Source organism: Schistosoma haematobium, chromosome 1 (genome assembly GCF_000699445.3).
Source record: "Schistosoma haematobium chromosome 1, whole genome shotgun sequence".
NCBI lineage: Eukaryota > Metazoa > Platyhelminthes > Trematoda > Strigeidida > Schistosomatidae > Schistosoma > Schistosoma haematobium.
The window spans coordinates 43,535,012-43,555,393 of record NC_067196.1 but is presented as its reverse complement, the minus strand read 5'-3'; the positions used below and the strand labels follow the sequence as shown (position 1 = coordinate 43,555,393).

The 20,382-nt window shown below is 33.2% G+C and overlaps 3 protein-coding genes across 3 annotated transcripts; 2 read left to right on the top strand and 1 right to left on the bottom strand.

Moving 5' to 3' along the window:
- Positions 1-1,614: 1,614 nt before the first annotated feature.
- Positions 1,615-2,250, top strand: COPS8 (COP9 signalosome complex subunit 8; the record flags this gene model as incomplete). Its single annotated transcript, XM_012943338.1, has 1 exon — positions 1,615-2,250. The coding sequence occupies one exon, from the start codon at positions 1,615-1,617 to the stop codon at positions 2,248-2,250; it is 636 nt and encodes a 211-aa protein (XP_012798792.1).
- Positions 2,251-2,325: 75 nt separating this feature from the next.
- On the top strand, positions 2,326-6,246 carry MS3_00009895 (uncharacterized protein; the record flags this gene model as incomplete). The annotated part of the gene is made up of 4 exons (XM_012943337.3): positions 2,326-2,600; positions 3,606-4,028; positions 5,300-5,557; positions 5,674-6,246. The coding sequence occupies exons 1-4, from the start codon at positions 2,337-2,339 to the stop codon at positions 6,244-6,246; spliced, it is 1,518 nt and encodes a 505-aa protein (XP_012798791.1). The 5' UTR covers positions 2,326-2,336.
- A 6,533-nt stretch (positions 6,247-12,779) lies between these two features.
- HLH13 (Helix-loop-helix protein 13) lies at positions 12,780-19,622 on the bottom strand (the record flags this gene model as incomplete). Its single annotated transcript, XM_051218493.1, has 3 exons — positions 12,780-12,877; positions 14,733-14,955; positions 19,116-19,622. The coding sequence occupies 3 exons, from the start codon at positions 19,620-19,622 to the stop codon at positions 12,780-12,782; spliced, it is 828 nt and encodes a 275-aa protein (XP_051074155.1).
- Positions 19,623-20,382: the final 760 nt, after the last annotated feature.

Here is a 20,382-nt window from a genome sequence, read left to right as displayed (position 1 = left end):
ACTATTGTGCCTATATCATGCACTATTGATTTTGGGCATTTATTTACCGCTACAGGAGTCCTTCGGCAATGAAGGTAAAATCAAACTATTACTCAATTCAAATCTATTAACTTAGCTCATCCTTTTAGTTTTCAGTTGATTTCTACAACATGTTACCCAACTATTGAGCGTGTCGCACACATTGGGACATAGAAATACCTCACACCACAAGCACATAAAACTAATGCGACTAGAGGCTACTCAACTCCGCCTGTAGCTTTTCTATGGTTACTGTTGTTCACAAGAACGGGTCAAGGAGGGTTGGGCGTAGAGTCAGTCACCCTATAGAGTAGAAATCAACCTTCCTAAAAAACGCTAATCAGAATAAAGGAATTAACCCATTCCAACTCTGTTCTCAAAGTTCAAGGACATTCTGTGGAAGGAAACTTGACGCCTCATCGTGAAAGTCGAAATTCTTCCGAATTCACGAAGTTGACGTCCCTTATAACAACTAGAGCAACAATTCGTATAGGTACATGGAATTTTCGGGCAATGTGGAAGACTGGGAGGGTCAGTCAGTTAGCTATGGAAATGAGAAAACACAAATTCGCGGTTTTGAGCATATATGAAACCCAGTGGACTGAAAAAGGAAGGAAAGAATAGAACCAGTAGAGACTCTGTTGTACTCTAGTCACGAAGAAAATGCTCCACACACTTAGAGAGTGGCTATGATGCTGTTCAAAAAAGCACATAATGCACTGATAAGATGGAAATCTTACGAACCCAGGATATAACAACGTCTTGATAAATAGATTGTTATGCTCCCTCTTGTTATACCGTTATTTATAAACGTGATTCTAATTATTATACTCATATTTTTACATGTCCCTGTAATATCTGTGCATCCGCTACGCAGTCTCTCATCGACTCTGAAGTTCTTAGTCTTTCCGCCTTACATAAAAATTAACATTCTCTGTGTTCATTGATTTTGTCTAATTGCCGATGTGATCAATCAATATTCTTTTATAGTTACTGTGCTTGTTTAATTCATGTGTGCAATATATGCACCCTTAGTGCAACTAGTACCCCACTTCTAGCTCTACGTGGCACTAAAGTTATCGGTGAGCGGAAAGTGTAAAAGTCAGAAGATATTTTTCAGTGTCATGCATCGTCCTCATTTAATTGACGTATACAAAAAGTACCAAACTGGAACTATTTTGCTTACTGTTTAACAAGACTTTAGTCAACTTTTCTGTGTCGAAGGAGTATAGTCCTCTATGTCCTACTTGTAAAGTACTTAGTATAAAGTTCGGAGAGCCAATCATTAAAAACCTCTCAAATGATATACAGTCCACTTTTTTTCAAAGCTACTAAGCTTTTTAGTTCCTTTCTAACATCAACAGGAAAAAACAAATAAGTCCTAGCCATCATTTGAACATGGAATTGATGTGAGATGGGGATGTATCGCAGAGTAATAACAAGGCTTGATATCAATACCGACTAACAACAGTAGTATTTTACTCATACAATAGCTGTCGAAAACTCATAATATCCATTTATTTCGCATATCCAATATTTGTTATTGTATTTGTTCTCGCGGCTTTATTAGACTGTGTGCTACTGTAGGGGAGAATAATGTCAGACGACTCGGTATTGGAAGAACAGCTTGCCGAAATGGTAGCCTTTGAATTAGGCCTGGACACCCTAAATTTTGATTCCAAGTCTTGTCCCACATCGTTGGGAAATCCTTCACCAGTCGACTTTTATTTACAATATTTGGGGTTATATTTGATGAAATCTGATTTGATCAATGCAAGGTTTTTATATAAAAGAATGCCGCTCAAAATTAAGGAGAATGATTCGATCAAGTGCTTGTGGGATCTTGGTCGGTTCCTTGTGCGAAATGATGCGAAGTCTTTTTTCTCTCGAGCTTCACAAGTTCTGGCAGATCCTAAACAGCCTGATATTCTCGTTCAAATGGTCAAACAAATTCGTGATAGACAGCTCAGCTCAATTACAGACCTTTTTTCTCGCGCATACTCACACATATGTATTGATTTCTTATGTAGTTACTTAAGTATTTCTTCCCAAGATGTGTTCGAACTGTTCTTAGGAAAAGGCTGGGAAGTCTGTCCAGACAGCCGTTTTATATTCCACTCCGGTGAACTTGCATCAAACAATGATCAGGCATTATGTTCTGAGAATGAAACAACGAATAATGACCTTATGAGCAGGTTATCTGAATTGATGTGTTTTATGGAAAATCATTAATAATACAATCTTAAAATATAAACAGACTTCTTGATTAGTTTCTGTTTCCTAATTTCAGTAGATTTTTTAATTTAAGGTGATTGATTATGGACCTGACGAGCGTCGAATGTATTCAACATCCTAAATCTGCTCCAGTGTTCTCACTATGCTGTCCTGAATGTAAATTCGCTGCTACATCAACATTAGACCTCCGGAAGCATGTAATGAGTGTTCATTTGGATCCTTCAGGAGTTCATTTTTTCGAGCTGCAAATCTTCACCTGTTCTGTTTGTGGTGTATCATCAACTAATCACGTTCAAATAAAAGATCACATTACAGTTCACTTGAGAAAGCGTAAGGCGGATGAACAAGTTAGTTTCATTTTTAAAAATTGTTTTATTTTCCCGAAGAAGAGATTTTGTTGTTTCACAACATAATAAACTAAATTCATGGTCACAGATATGGGCCTCATATAGGACATGTTACATTTATAATTTATTGTAGTTGAAAGTTTAAATCTATGGGTATGTGGTAATTCGTTGAGTCCCATTTCAACTCGACTTTGTTCTAGTGGTTTATAAAAAGGTCGATTAAGTAATGAAACTAGTTCAGTATTAAGAAAAGATGAAAAATGTAAAACGAATGAATCTAGCTATGATACAATGGAGAACCATATTCCGCTTATTCAGTTATAAAGCGAAGTGGCGTGAAGCTTTGCGTATCTGTACTTTATAGTCATAAGTTTTGGGTGATACGCATTTATATCTGACCATTGGATTTTCATTGGTTCGTTGGTACCTTGCAGTTTTAGTTAAATCGCCTTGATTTTTAAAGTTTGACTCTTAGTAAATCGTACTTTTATTGACTTCTCTTGCCGGTCTGATTTTCATAATGAACAGACTCTTAAATTACTTGTGTAACATCTAGTGTTGGGTTTTAATAACTGAAGATATTTTCCCATCGGTAAAGATTCTTTCTGTCTCTGTCTTTCATAACTTCAGCAGAGCGGGATCATCTATAAAAAAGACGTCCACTTCACCTTCAGTACCAACTAATGATACTATTTTTAAAGCTAATTAATTTTAATGACAGGATTTTAAAACGAATTTTTACTCAGTAAGGTAAGCCAACTTAAAGTTTAAACAAAAAAATATACAAAACCTGATCAAGAGCTCTATGTAAAATGCACCTTATTGCAGTAGAGCAACAACACATTTCTGAATATTGACAACGAAGAATACATACCATTGATATGATAAATTAGGTTCATATTTCAATTTTGTAAGTTTGTTATAGAATGAGAAGTTTCACAGTTTTGTATTATCTTTGAAGTAATGGGTTTTTTACTCTTTTTACCTCTTTTTGATTATTTCAAGTCTGCAGTCATGGCCCAGCGTATTGTACTAGGTTCATGTGACGACGATGACTTCCACTGTTCCAGTGAGTCAGATTACGAAGGTGAAGAAATTCAGTCTAATACATCTCCAGAAAAAAAAGAAAGAAGTTCAAAAAGTGTACCCTCTATTGGTAGTAATGACAAATCATGCTCTAGTTTGACGTGTAATATGCCTTCTGGCACTCAAACCAACCTTGTTCCTTCAGATTCTAAAAAAACACCGACTCTTTCTATAAAACCTAATCGACACGTTTCGGGCAAACAACCTCGTGTAGTTTGGCAAGATTGGTCAAAGCTGATTACACGATCTGATAAGAAGTTCATATGTTTAGTGTGTAGGCGATTTATATATAGTGGTCGTACTGAAGTAGTTTTTCATGCAGTTACAAGGCATTTACTTTCTGTAAGTTAGCCGATTCTTATGCAAATTACTACATATTTAAATGCACTATAGTAAACAACTTTAATTTAGTGTGGATTTTCATGATCCAGTTCCCTTAAATCGACTTCCCGGACTTCTTAGGAAGAATAAAACGACTAAGATCTTTTTTTCATGACAAATATCTTCCCCTACGTTCTATCTAACTGAATACACTATATTCGTAAATTAATAATCACACGATAGTTTATTTTTAATTGCCTTTAAAATTTAAGTTTTTCTGTTAAACCAACATTTTTATACTTTGCTGATTTTCTCATCGTTCACGTTTTCTCAAAATGCAACAACTGTTATTGAAATTCTAAGCAACTAACTATTGATAAGGTCAATTACCGCAAAAACAAACAATAGAGAATGCGCTGGTTGCTGCTGTGAAATATCTACAGTGTGAAGACTTCGTACATTTTTGTTTGTGATAGCACTGCTCTTTATTTTCATGTTATATATTAAATAAATAGGAATACTTTATTTTATTACTTTCATTCTTATACTTGCCCCCAAATGCCCTGGTACGGCTGAGAGTGGGCAGAGTCCGCTCTCCCTCTCGAAATGCTGGCCACGCGTATATAGCCTCTGTCAGAGAATTCCTACTCACTGCCTTCTCGTGGCAGGGTGTTGTTTACGGAATTGAGAGGACGAAAATCGAATGTCCGACGCTTTAGACAGGTTGGTGGACACAGTGACTCCACCTAGGGAGTTGGAAAACCCTGGTTCCAAACCAATGGTGCACACGGGCTCCAGTATCCTGAGGGAACAAATGGCGTATGAACCAATTATTGGTCACCGGCTACCATGGGACTGCATCTCCTTACGTTGCTCCACTGCCTTGTGTATCAGACCTTTAGGTCGAAGGCTCCGGGTGTGGCCCCCTAAGAAAACCACCTGCTTCGGTCTGGGTACCCGGGCAGTATCACAGCCCTCACACAAATCAAATGAGATCTGTGTGGCGCATATGTATCTGGTGACCCCTTGTACCAACATTTATGTGTTCAAATAAATAAATAATTCTTATCCGTATGTTATCAGAATGTTAGACTAGATTCAGTCTTCTAGTTAGGTTTAAAACCTGATAAATCACAAGTGATTAGTATTCGACCCATGAAAGAAATAGGAAACCCATTAGTTATCCGACATTACCGAATTCTGATTTAACGTGACAAATTTCAGTTATTATTTAATAGTTCGTACCTCAGTATATTTTACATATCTAGTTTAATTTACTATTTATTTTATAGAGGGAAATCGAACATGATTTATCACAGTACGGACGACTGACAGAACATGTAAAAAGACAAATAGGCCGATACTTTTCTGATGGTATGCGTATACGTTCTGGTGTTCACTACAAAGATGCTAAACGTGTAGAAGCTGCTCTATTCCGTTCTATTGAACTACATCTTCGCTATCAGCCAATATCCGCTATTGAAAACGGTCCAGAAAAGCGGACGAAATTTACTTGTTCTGGTTGTGGTGTTAGTTTTACTGAATCACAGGTAAGTTTTTATTACACTGATATTAATTTCTGTTTATATATTTATCTTTAAAAATTGGTTTCACATAGTCTTTTCATCAACTACACTGTTGCTATTCGTATTTCTTTATACTACAGGTAGCTTATGCACATGTCAACGATGAACTGCGTGCTTTCCTTCCAGAGTTTATGCGTGCTCGTTCTTGCCCTTGGTCATTAAGTACACGAGAAGAATGGGTGTGGACTGTTCCCGATTTACCAATCAAATCCTTGCCTCTTAAATCATCTACTGCAATTATTAGTAGCACTGAATCTGAAAACCATCGTATTAACGCTTCTGAATCTCATACTCCGACAATTCTTAATGATCGTGTTCATAAAACAGAGCAACCAGATCATAATTCATCACAAACTCTTAGAGCTGGTGCTATGACTACTACTCCTGCTGCGACTGTTATTGTTAATAATTGTATCAGTAATTATAATAACAGCAGTCGAATAGATAGTAGTGAATGTATCACTATACCAACAATTTCACCTTGTTCATTGACTACTGTATCCGGATTTCTCCCAGTCCCAATCATGTCTATTCATCCTGGTTCTACTCTTAGTTTTACCCGTCCAACACTAGAATTTACTTCGCAAACCATACAACCTAGTCAATCTATTATACCTATTAGTTGTATACTTACTACTAAACCATTGTCCTGAATATAAATGATCTCTGCAAGCATTTATTTTATTATCTGCATGCATGTTAGCTATTTATCTAAATAACAACTTGGTAAAAACTTTATTACATAAAGCCAAAGTGAACAAACTCTATAAAATGGATTATTTGCTTTTTTGTTTTCTGCATTTTATTCGTTTAATTGGTGAAACATTAATATTTCTGTCGTTCTGTTTTATATTTTGGTTTCTTTTGTTTCAGTGAAACAGCCAAACCACATAATCACTTATGTATTGTACATTTTATTTTTATCACATATTTATTTTCCTGCCAGTCATGACAACGAAACCAAAAGTATCAGTGAAACATTGCTGTAACTTAAAGGAATTATTTTGCCTTTTTATCTCCTTAATTTAACGTAGCTTTATTTGGATAATTAGATTTTTACAACCGGTCTCTTGTTTTGTAAATTCCTTGTGTGTGATTTTACATTTTGTTCTCAGAAAATGATTTTGAGTTAGCTTCTTTTTGTACAATTTTTTATTAACTAGCTATCATACGGTAAACTAAAAAGCAATAAATAAAATGATAGGAAGTGGTTTTATCGAAATCTATTCAACAAAACTTTGATACCAACAGTTGTGATCTTTATATATATCATAAGTTTACTGAGCATATTGGAAATTATGTTGTTAGGCTAGATTTATTTATAATGAAGCGAACACAGCTTTTTTAATTGTTCTGTTGAAATGTGTAGATTTACTAAATGTTAAAAGGGTCGTTACATCACGAATTGGTCAGTGTTAGCGTCTCAGACTGCAAAGATGAGTGACTCTATTTTCAATTCCACCGAAATTGTCAGTTCCCTCAATATCACAAGAACCTCTTACTGACGAGTTATGTCTCTCATAAAACTTAGGTCTAGGGTTTGTTGTCAACTGTTTCCAACTAACCAACCTTAAAACCTAAGGCATGAAATGTTGAGTCACTTGAATTAATGGCTAAATTACAAGTTGATTGATAGAATTCTATCAGGACGTGATATTAGTTATTTCTCAATACTCGATCAATATAAAGACTTGACAGTTATTCAAAGTTTTTCCAAATAGGCGTCTTGTTGCCTTTCATCTTCGATTTTGTTGTACTGTTCAAGCGTTAAGTAAAGTACTTTAAAGTTATCATGGCTTACCTATCACGTCGGTTATCCTAACTACTTTTCTCAAGTTTAGTACAGTTAGCTCTTAATAATCAGATAACCGACTTTTGAACCAGTTTCTCAAATATCTTATTGTTCATCTTGTTGTTTGACTTATCAAAGAATATTTACCATGTTGGCTTCATCTCCATTTTAATAATTCCTTACAATCATACTACTGAAAATTTCTAGATGCTATTGACATTTACTTTTTTGTACATTAAAATTTTCGGATGAATAAACGAGCCTCATGATTTTTACTGTTTATTTGCTCCCTGTTATAAGAATGAAATAAAGATACACTGTTCCCTCGTAATTTAGAACATTTAAGTTATAGGTAGTGGCTAAGTCAATAAATAAATCCATGTTGACTTGTTGTAATGTGTTTGCAATATTATTTGAAACAAATGACGAAGGTTACTGTAGGACTGTTTCTATAATGTAGTAATATTATTCAAAATGTAGGTGAAAAGATTGTAACAAAGCTAAAAAAGAAAACTAGGGATATTGTCTTAATTCATTTATGGATTTTGAAGAAGATAGGTAAATAACGTAGTTCATAGTACTGATACATCTCTTAATGCTTGCTAGAACAAAGTACTTGGTGTTATTAAATAAATTTTACTTATTAAAAGAACAGACAGGAAGCGGCTTTATTGATGCTCAGCATCTTAGGTCATCGACTAATAACTTGGAAGCTTGCGTATTTCAGATTATAGTTTTTGTTATTCTACATAACCTAAATAATTTTGTTGCATAGTTTACCCCTTGGTTTGACCAATCAGCGTAAGTCATTCACTCCTTTTACAGTCGTAATCTTACTTAGGTTAAAATATATGAAAAAATTGACACTTTGCCGAATAACAGTAAAAGTGCTGTGTTCTGATATTCGCCCCACTCAGACATAATTTGCTAGATGAAACTATCCATCTAGTTTGTTCAATTAAAAGACAGTCGTATACATAATTTCATCTCCATCATAAATATGTTTATAACTAGGTATAACTTGACTGGTAGATTTAAGTAAGATTTATCTTTTGTATTTTATGGAGCAGACTGGAATAAATTTTATGCTCTCAAAGTGAGTTTACCAGTTGTTATTAAAATAAATCGATATTAAACATTAGAGTTTCACTGACCATTTTGACTTTTGCCTAAACTATCTAACCTTAAAATCTTTTTATTATTGAAAATGGAGAATATTAATGCTAACAATTTTTCTTAAACAAAAACTATGGTTGTTCATAGTAATGAGAATAAAGTTCGTTTGGATTACTGCTTAACGAAATGCATCATTTGATTACTACAGTTAAAGAAATCTTCAACCAATTTTCCGTAAGTATGTATTTCCGTACATGTCCTGTATCGATTATAGAGTGCAAAACTACTTTTCGCTAATAAATTTGTGTATTATTACGAGGATTATAATCAACAATCAGTGAATAGCTGTGTTGTAGTTCTATTCTAACCAGGCAATTTTTAGATTATGTTAACATAGAATGATTTTAAGTCAAAATAGAAAACATTTAATTCAAATTGTAGTTCGTCTATTCAGATAGATGGGTAGAGTTAGAAAATTTAAATATACACGCAATGATAATCAAAATACCATACGAAACCATTCTAACTATCTTCTATTACCCTGAGGGCTTATCTGCAAAATGACAAAAGTTTGGTGTTCTGAAGGGTATACTCGTATTTGGTCTTTCGACTGAGTTAACCAACAAACGTAAGCTAAGTATATTCACTCAGAACCCCTGGCGCATGAAACTCAAGACCTTCAAGTTTGGCGGTGAGCGCCTAACCATTATATCACTAGGTCGGTACTCGTGGGAAGTCCCACACTAGGTCGACACATTGATCCCTAGTTTCTACTGGTGCTCCAGCCGAGGTTAATCTGTGACAAATGCCACTTACAAACAGTGTTAATCGCCATAAACCCCTTCATTAGAATTCACATATTTTTTTCTAATAACGTATTTGTTAAAATTGTGGGAACTCAATAAATCACAGATACCACAAGATCTGTAGCTCAATGGTCCACCTAAATCTTTTACTTTAGAGCAACACGAGATATTTTATGTGAATGTACTTAAAACTTGCCCATGTGTATTATTTTCCAGTTATTTAAATTAGTGTCCACAAGTCAATTTAGTAGAATTCAACCAAGTGATTGATTAAACAACATGATGTTAGTTACTACCAAATTAGTAGCTATTGTAAAACATTTCATTTTCATAGGTCAACTGTGGACTATATTGTGTATTCGTAATATATATAATTGTGATTCTAAATGGCCTGGTTCAACTCCCTTGTGAAACAACAGTTCCCTTGGAATCAAACTTATGCCTTGCTGACTAGTGTCGAGTAACACAAACGTAGCCCAGAGCTTCGTTGTCCTTCTGAATCATTTAATATGCTTATGTAAAGTGTTATATTCATACCAATACCAATTATTTTGTTTTTAAAATTTACAGTAATATACATAATTTTTAAATCGCCACCAATTACTGCGTATAGTGTATCAAAATTCATAAGTGAATGTCGAGCTTGAAACAATGTTTGGTTAGCAAGATTCAAGGGGTGGTGTTCATTAGAAGGTCGTGATTTTATACTAAAACTTATTCAAAACTTTACAGAGTATTTAGATTATGCCTACGGTGGAATCCAGGATGAGCGCTTCACCTTTCTTAGGACCCTTCCGATCTATGTACCTGTATCCGTGTTGCTGTTCACACAGGGATTCAAAACCAGTACCTTTCATTCTCAGTGCGTTATCGATTTAATCCGACTTCACTCACTTGAGTAACGGATATGATACTTAGATCATTATTTTTAGACTGGTCGAAATTCGATACAGAACATTAACGACGAAACAATTCGAACTCTTTCTAACTAAGCAAAACTATTTCACAAAACACAAGTATTTGGTCAAATGGTATTGATTAATCTTTTAAGAACTATACACCATATTTGTCCTAGTTTCGATTCCTTGAGGCCTCAACTGGCGATCAATTAATAGTTATTCCTTACAGTAGTAAATTTACACCTCGATACAACAGTTACCTCTATAATATTAAAGAAAGTAAGAGCAAAGATTTGGACAGAATAATATGAATTCAGTTAATTTCATTGAATCCTCATTCACTGCTTACAATCTGTGGTTTGAATAATTTTTTCTGGTTAGCGTTTATTTAGCGAGTTAGTTTTCTACGGGACGACCAGTGTAGCAGCAGCAGGTCTCAACATACACAAATGGAAAAGCAAGATTCTCCGATAAAACACAGTATGCAACAATCCAATCACAATTGACGGAGAAGATTTGGAAGATGTAAATCCTTTACATATCTGGGCAGCATCATTGATGAACACGGTGGATCTGATGCAGATGTGAAGGCGCGGATCGGTAAAGCAAGAGCAGCATATTTACAACTGAAGAACATCTGAGACTCAAAGCGACTGTCAACCAACACCAAGGTCAGAATTTTCAATACAAATGTCAAGATAGTTCTACTGTATGCGGCGGAAACTTGGTGACCTACGAAAGCAATCATCCAGAGGAATCGGGTATTTATTAACAGTTGTCTGCGCAAGATACTTCGGATCCGTTGACCAGATACTATTAGCAACAACCTACTATCAGAGAGAACAAACCAGATCCCAGTGGAAGAAATCAGGAAGAAGCACTGGAAGTGGATAGGACACATATTGAGGAAAGCACCCAACTGCGTCACAAGACAAACCCTCAGATGGAATCCTCAAGGCCAAAGGAGAAGAGGAAGACCAAAGAACACATTACGCCGAGAAATGGAAATAGACATGAGAAAAATGAACAAGAATTGGATGGAACTGGAAAGGAAGGCCCAGGGCAGAGTGGGTTGGAGAATGCTGGTCGTTGGCCTATGCTCCATAAGGAGTAACAGGCATAAGTAAGTAAGCTTACAATCTGTAATATGTAAAAATCAAAACTACACAATGAGTTGAAATAACTTGAATAAATGAGTTTAGTTGGAAGGTGTTATGAACATGGAATAGTATGGTATAACAAAAATGTAAATCGGTTGAAGATAATAAATGGAATATTGTACGAAAGAACGTTCCACAATATTGATAATAACAGAATAATAAGAAATTACAAGCAAGTGGTTACGTAATGAACAAATGATAATAGTAAATAAGGATAGAATAAGTAAAGCTAAATTAGTTAAAATAAAATTGTTAATCTAAAAGAGTTTAAAAATGGATGTAGCATTACAATCAATTGAAAGAGTTGAACAAAATTTCAAGTGGATACCAGAACTCAGCAGCTAAGTAGATAACGTGGTTGCGTTTGAAGCGAACGGTACTGGGTTCGAGTCCCGGAGTAAACATCAGATCTAGGACGCAAGTACGTCCAGCTGACGAGTGCCAACTAGGACGAAACGTGTGTCTTGGGTTCCACTGCTAGCTACCATCCATTTTTGCTTATATTGGTTGCGACTTAGGTAATATTAAGGCAATCCTCACAGGATGCACATTTGTCAATAAGAGACTGAACGATTGCAGTCCTAAACATCAATGGGAAGATTTAAACAAACAATGCTAAGTGGAAAAAATTTCATGATGTAACAAAGAGACGTTTTTGTCACCAATTTAGAGAAAGGTTAGCAACCATCTTTTGGACGCATAAACTACATTTCTGAAGCTCGATAACAAACACCTAAATAAACTAATAGAGACCTATTTATTTTTTTCTTACTTACTATTAACATGTGTTCATTACCTAACCACTTGCTTGTAATTTCTTATTATTCTGTTATTATCAATATTGTGGAACGTTCTTTCGTACAATATTCCATTTATTATCTTCAACCGATTTACATTTTTGTTATACCATACTATTCCATGTTCATAACACCTTCCAACTAAACTCATTTATTCAAGTTATTTCAACTCATTGTGTAATTTTGATTTTTATATATTACATATTGTAAGCAGTGAATGAGACTTCAATGAAATATACTGAATTCACATTATTCTGTTCAAATCTTTATTTCCTTTAAATTAATTCTAAAATGACCTTGTAACTACCGCACTAGCTGTTAGTTTACCAGTAGATATTAATACAATGAAATTAAATTATTATGTATAATAACTATTCATTTTTGATGAAACAAACTGTAACAAGGAAGGTCAAGAAGAAGCATGTTAAAAAAATCGAACCAACTTGAAGAAAACAAATACACTTTGAATTTTTTTACAAAGGGAGATGGTATTATGCGTTAATTTTCAACAGTATTTCGTTGAATCCCTTTTTTTGTTCAATGAAGTATGTCTTAAATATTAAGTCAAATAAACAATAAAACAACAGAATGAAGTACAAATAATTTTTTTTAAAATTTACTGATGGTAGTCGGAGTGAATTGAAGATGACCAGTCGATTGTACCACTATAACCAAGTCGATCCCAACGTATCCAATTTAGACGTGCAATTAAATCTAATGAAAAAAAATATTTCTTTTATAAGTTAGTAAGTAAACAAATGATAACGTTGATCTATATATTATAGAAATTTAAAGTGTATCCCTTTTTTTCAGTCATAATGAAGCCTGAAGAAATAATATTGATGAATGAATATTCTATCATATTCAACTTAATGGAAGAAAATAAAATACATCTATGTATAAAGTTAATTGTAGTGTACATTGGTTACGTTGAAATAGAATGGATAATACTTTAAATATCAGTCAATTAATGATTTAGCTTTATTTTTATTTACTGTTATCAGTAAAGTTATTCAAATGAATGACTCTACAGATTAAGGCTTTCCATATATTTTTCATGGTTAATCAGTGGTTAAATAAAAAATTATTATTTATGTCGGTATTCTTTTGTAGGTATTTCGCGTAGTTTAACGTAGTGACTTGCTCAGGAAATTTATATAAAAGTGAGTGAGCAATTGAACAGCAACACTGATAACTGGTCTCTACTGCAAAGCGACTGAAGTAGAGAATATAAAAAGCTGAATTTCTACAGAGTGTTTGATTTTCTTCCATGTGAGTGTCACCAAATGTAACGTTTTTGAGTCCAACCCTATATAAATGATCATTATACTTTGTTGAGTATTTCCATAATTAGACAAAACAATTATTCAATATCCCCATAATTTTTCAATATTTAAAATGATATTGGTTTTTAAATGAAAGGTACCATTAGATTCTTTGAAATTTCCAGGAAATCATTCAAATAAATAAAAGGTATAATTTAAATCAAATTAAACCTTTAAGCAGGACTTTGTCAACTGAAACTACATAGTGATTACAAAGTAGCTTTTTTGATAAAAAGTAAAGAGTGTTTCATCAACAATATACTCTAAAAGTACACTTTTTCAAACAAATAGTACAGTTCCGTTATTCATCTGGAATACCTATTGATTTGTCGTAGATTCCATATTTCACACACCTGACGTAATATTGTAGAGTTTTTCTTCAATATTATAGTTTAAGGTATTTATTATGATGTTCAATTTCGAATAATTAATGCTAAAATCTTCTGAAATTTGGATTTAAAAATTTTTTACTCAAGAAGCACGACATCCTTTTTATTGACCAAGTAGTGAACAAGAACACAAGTGGGGACATTCGAATGTAATCGAACACCGAATTACAGAACGTCTGAGAACCATAGAGTAAATACTTCATTTACAAAATGTCAAATAATCGTCCCAGACTTCACTGTTTCTTCATTTCCACAGCAATCATTCTCTGTTCTCGTTTTCTTTTCTTGGATCTTAACTTTCTGCTACCAAGTATTTCACTTTCTATTGACGATACATACTATTTATATCTATCGACATCAGTAGCTCACACCACAGTGATAATAAAAATAAAAATTCGTCAAACATTGTGAACTGTAACAAATAATTATATTTTTGAGATTGTTTTGAAAATTGTCCCATTTGTTTTATTGCCTTGTTCTATTGATCCAGTCAGCAAAAATAAAACGTGAATGTCTAATCCTTATTTTATTGTTTCAATATTGATAAACGATATTCATATGTTCCAACTGCTTATGTTTCAAATGGTCACTAATCACGTTTAATATTTTGTATATAAGTATGTCATTTTACCAAAAGTAATAGTTTTTTTAGTCAGTTGTATGCTTTTCGATATCAGTTCCTTCATGTGCAAACTATGACATTATCATGTATGATTTATTGATCAGCATTCTGTTCATTATTGTATCAACCTTAAATATGCTTATTATTTCAATCTCTAAAACCCTACTCTGTGATATCTATTTATCGATATCTGTTAAAAACAAATTTCAAGGTATACAAATGTTTGTACTTACCACTAGTATACCAACTAAGTTGGTGTCTTTTAGATGAATTTAGACGTTTAATCATAAACTGTATCACTAGCTGACCTCTTTCTATGTTTTGTTCTGGATTAATTATTTCCATGTTGGCTAATAAGTCTTTCAACAATGCCAAATACGCAATAGCAAGTCGTAATGTATCAATCTTAGATATTCGTCTTTCATACGGGAATGTTGGCAAACATGATCTTAAAGCCTAATCAAAAGGAAAAAAAATTAAACACAGACAGCGAAACATAGTCCTCTTGAAATTTCTGAGTAATAATCAACTTGTTCCTTTGTAAGTTTCAGGAGAGGGAGTTCAACTGTATGTTGTAAATTATAAACTCCTACGTTTCCAAACGAATCAATAAGTCATTCGTAGTGATTAATCTTATCTAAATGTTACTTTTTATCTGAAATTCACGTCCCAGATTTCGGAGTAAAATTATGGTATGGAAGATTTATTAGAGAATAATTGTTTGTGAATTGAAATTACATTTAAAGATCTTGTTAGTTTATAGAAAGCAAAATAAGATCTGTATGATGAACTTGATGGGTAATTTTGGATATTTACCTAAAAATTCAGAAGCAAGTAAATAAATTCATTCAAGTAGAACAATCTACATATTTACATATTCTGTGGTTATTTAGTCTCATTTTGTATCACTATAAAAAATATAGAAATGCTAAAACAACAGTTTCCATTATGAATTAAGTAGTATTTCTAATTTCCTTAGTATTTCCAAGAATGATTAAGTCATTTTTTAAGGTCTCTGCCCTACTATGACTGGGGGATATTTCTCTCCCTCCCTCCCTCCCTCCTCTCTCTCTCTCTCACTATATATATATATATATATATATACACTTTATATAGAGTCAAATTACAAATTATTCAGTTGACTCCTTCTTTATCTATTTTGTTGTTGATGATGAATTTGCAAAGACAAGAATACTCAGCTAAGTAATAAATGCACCAAAATCAAGATACGTTCTCCAAAGATATATTTGTCAATATAGAAGAACTAATGTTTTGAAGTAGTTTAGAAACATGTTAAGTTTGTTAAACGATGGGACTGAAACAAATTTCCATGTTCAATCGTAATATTTAGACTTATTTACAGAGTATATTGTCTATTTTATATTTAAAATGATTATTAATTCGTTTGAGAAAAACATCTGAGTTATACAGATAGTTTGTATATTCCTTGGTTAATTTGAAGCCAGTTTTCATCAAAAGATTATGTCTGTTGGATCACTTAAGGGGACCAGGGATTACTAAACTATTATTTTCCTTGTATGTCACAATTCCTCGATTTCATACTGTACTCGACAAATGATGTTTATTTTCTCGATGAGAAGCAAGCTTTCTTTCAATTAAAGCGATGTAATATAATCACCATCTTTTGTCAGTTAAGTCTAACTGAAATAGTGCAATCACTACTTGATTTCATTGATGAACAGCTCCGGTAACTTTCATTTGTATGGTATACCTTAAGCTCTGATGAAAATATGTAATTTGTGCGGTCAACTAAGGGAGAATTTAGGACCTGTTCAGATTAATGATAGCAGACGATATGAAAGTTTTCAAAATACTTGAAATTCGCGAACATGACGATTTGATTCTGACCCCGTAAGTGAATAATAATAACATCCACTATAAGATTGTAATAGTTTTCGAAAAGACAATCCATGAAACAGATAATATGCACTTCCGGGTAATTCAAAAATGTTGAAATGTTTGACTGACTTCTTGCAATTTTTACTGGTTATTCGGGTGATCTTCATGGGTGATTAAATTATATCTTTAAACTAATTGATCGCTTATATATCAACTTATTAAAATAAAGTATCAGACAAACAGCTGCAATAAACTAATCTTGAAATACGTTTATGATATTCTGACATAGTAGAATTGATATACCAACTAGAGGTTCTCAGAATAGTTCATTTTAAGACAGACATAACTCAATGACCACAACTGAACTTATCACATTTGGAATTCTCAATAAGTATGGAATAATGGGGAAAGGAATCATTATTTCACACAATTATCACAAGATTAATCAATAATTTTCATGAAATGAATAGAATCAACAATGCATTATTTAATTTTCTAGGCAATTATCCAAACAACTCGTATTTCACTAATCTACTAATGGAATTATTATTTATTTTCTTAGGAAATTTTAGTAAAGGGGAACACTTTTGAAGCATCAGAACTCGTGAATCTATTATTCTTATAAGAATTAACTTATTTGAACAACACTTTTATCATTTCCTGGGAATTTCATAATCGTTAAGAAATGTATACAGTCTTGCATTTTGTCAACCAATGTAATTACAAGTTGGATATGCTTCTGTTAAATGTAGTATGATAAATATCACTTCGTAATTTGATGTTATATTGATAAATAATGAATACAGAGAATGAATAAAAGCTTATTTATTTGTTGATATATAAAAACACATGTAACTTACCATTATTTATTTTGGACTGTATGTATCTGGGAATTATTACTAATATGACTTTAATTATTTATACAATAAAAGGTTCGTTTTAAATTAGATATAATTACCCTTTTATTCTCTTCAGAACAACATTGTCATACAAATAAACTGTTTGTTATCATAACGACATGTTCAAATTTACTGTTAAGTTTTCTGAAGAGTATTTTATGTGATGATACGATTTTAAATAAATATGAAAACCGTGTGTTATGATTTAAAACTGTATTGCTAGGTTTAATCAGTCAGTTAGCAACAACGTATAACGTCGTACATACGTACATCACTTGAAGTTGCCATATCACATTAGCACAAAGATACACTTTTCAAATGTTTAGTTTAGAGTACTTTCTGAATTCAACTAAAGCGAGCGACTAATAAAACATAGTAGTTTTTGAGCAAATACGAATAGTGGCTAGCAGTGTAATCTAGGACGTGCGGTTCGACCTACTTGGGACTCGTCAGCTGGACGTACCTGCATCCCAGAGTTGATGTTCACTCAGGGACTCGAACCCAGTACAGTTCGCTTCAAACGCCATCGCGTTATCGAGCCCCGTATTGAACACCAACTCTGGGATGCAGGTACATCCAGCTGACGAGTCCCAAATAGGTCGAACAGCGTATCCTGGATTCCATTGTTAGCCAACATCCGTCTGTGCATAAAACGCTTGTGACTTAAGGCTATATCAAAGCGATCCGCACAAGACACACATCTACCTACAGGAGACTGATCAACTGCAGTCTTAAATAACAATGGGAAGATACAAGTAAAGCAACACCAAGTGAATGGTAGTTTTTTAATTGAGTACATTAAATAAAGAATATCAAATTCGTTGTACATTTTTTAAACTAAAAGTTTGATATAACTTTACTAGTTTACGTTAAGTAACATATAACAAATGCTGAAACTTATTAAATTTACAACAAATCATTGACAGTATCTGTATATTATCAGAAGGGGTTTTGTAGAGAGTAGAAATTTCAATGGTTGAAATCATGAGTCAATTGAAGTTAGACCACCATGGAAAACCTGGAAGCACTGGACGGCCGTTTCGTCCTAGTATGGGACTCCTCGGTTGTTCACATCTACGATCTCGACCCCCGCGAGATTCTAATCGAGGATCTATCAGTCTCGCGCGCGAGCGCTTAACCATTAGACCACTGAGCCAGTGGAGTTCAACCAGGTCTGTTACGAGATATTAACTCACTGAAGGCAATGGTGTACGGTGGCGCAATTTCGCGGAATGGTTGAACTTAGACATTAACACAGTTGGATGCCGACCGGCGCAGTGGTCTCATAGTTAAGCGCTCGCGCGCGAGACTGATAGATCCTCGATTAGAATCTCGCGGGGGTCGGGATCGTAGATTTGCACAACTGAGGAGTCCCATACTAGGACGAAACGGCCGTCCAGTGCTTCCAGGTTTTCCATGGTGGTCTAACTTCCATTGACTCATGATTTCAATCAGTGAACTATTTGTATATATCAATTTTTCGTTTCATTAAAAAAATTTGTTTAATGAAGATATACTTAAGGCAAAATTCGATGTTAGTCTAAAGTTTCCGAGATTGATTATTGAAGTTTGCTTAATTACCTAAACATTTTGTTAAAAGTAGCTCTGAATTAGAACGACAGTCATTTTAAACTAAGGCTAAAGTAACTAATAAATAACTAACTGATGAGTAAACATTAGATAAACAAAATCTCTTATATCAAAACAAATAAAAAGAACAGATTGTTAGTTTTTATTCTATAATAAATTATCTCTTCCAATTTTATTTACAAAGATATTTAAACATTTTACTAAGGAATGTTCAATTTAATGAATATATACGGAATATTTTGTTTAATATATACGTAAAGAACTTACTTCAAACGCTGAATTAATACTAAACATTCTTCGTCTTTCACGCACCTTAGCATAAGATTGAAAATCTTTATCAAAAACATTATGAATATATTCTGAATATGATTCATTAGTCGTATTGAATATGTCATCATGACTTGTTTTAAAATTATCATTAATATCAAATAATTCAGTGCTACGTATAGTAGTATCGTTATTTCGATGTGAACAATTCACATTTTCTAATGTATTCTGTAAGAGAAATGTGTTATTTTTTAATCCCAGATTAAAATAATCATGATTTTCACAAACTTTTGTTCTATTAAACATCAATAAATTAGTTTGCATAGTTTCACATTTTGTACGATAATGATGTAATGGATTATCTGAATGTTGATGTTGTTGCTGTTGTTGTTTATTTTGATGTGTGTAAAATTCACATTCAGAATTTATATGAGTCATATAATGATATTCTTGGTATAGTATAGATTCATGATCATCTATTAATAATTCATCATTACATGTATCCATAACTATTGTGTTCTTTTCCAGTTTTAGTAATTGTATATTTAAACTGATTTAGTTTAACAGTATTACTTATAACACTAAATAGTAGTAATATCTCGGTGTAAATATTAACTCCGATATCTATATAATTGAATAATTTTCAATAAAAAATTTTCAGTGAAAATTAGCTACTATTTATAAGTTATTGTCCATACTTAACAGTTGATCCCATTGAACAGTTAATATGAATGTGTTTAGTTGTTGTTGTTGTTTTTAAATGAAAAACGCCGAAACACTTATGTGGCTCAAGAATTTGTCATTTGCAGAAAAGAAAAACGCATCGGGTGACTTATTAAGTATTTAAAAAAAAGAAAACAGACTGAAGTATTAATGGGATGAACAGTAAGAAAATTAAAACTGCCCCACTTAAGTTTTTGATTGAGTGTACAATCTGTCGAGCGTAATTAACAAATGTGTGTTTTTAGGTGAAATTAAAGTAAGAGACTATTAATGTCCCCCGGAATATATTTTTATTAATCATATTCACACCTCGCTTTCTCTCCCCCTTCTGTCATTCTCTACCTATCTCACTTCCACACTTTTTTCTTTAGATAAATTACCCCCCCCCCACTGATTATTGTTGATCAACATTTATGAAATATGAAACACATGTATACAAAAAAACCCAGAAAATATGACTATCGAATGTAAATAGATTATCGAATTTATCCTGTTTACCTTTAGGCAAAGATAGATACTTTTTTTGTAAACTGATTGAATTTCA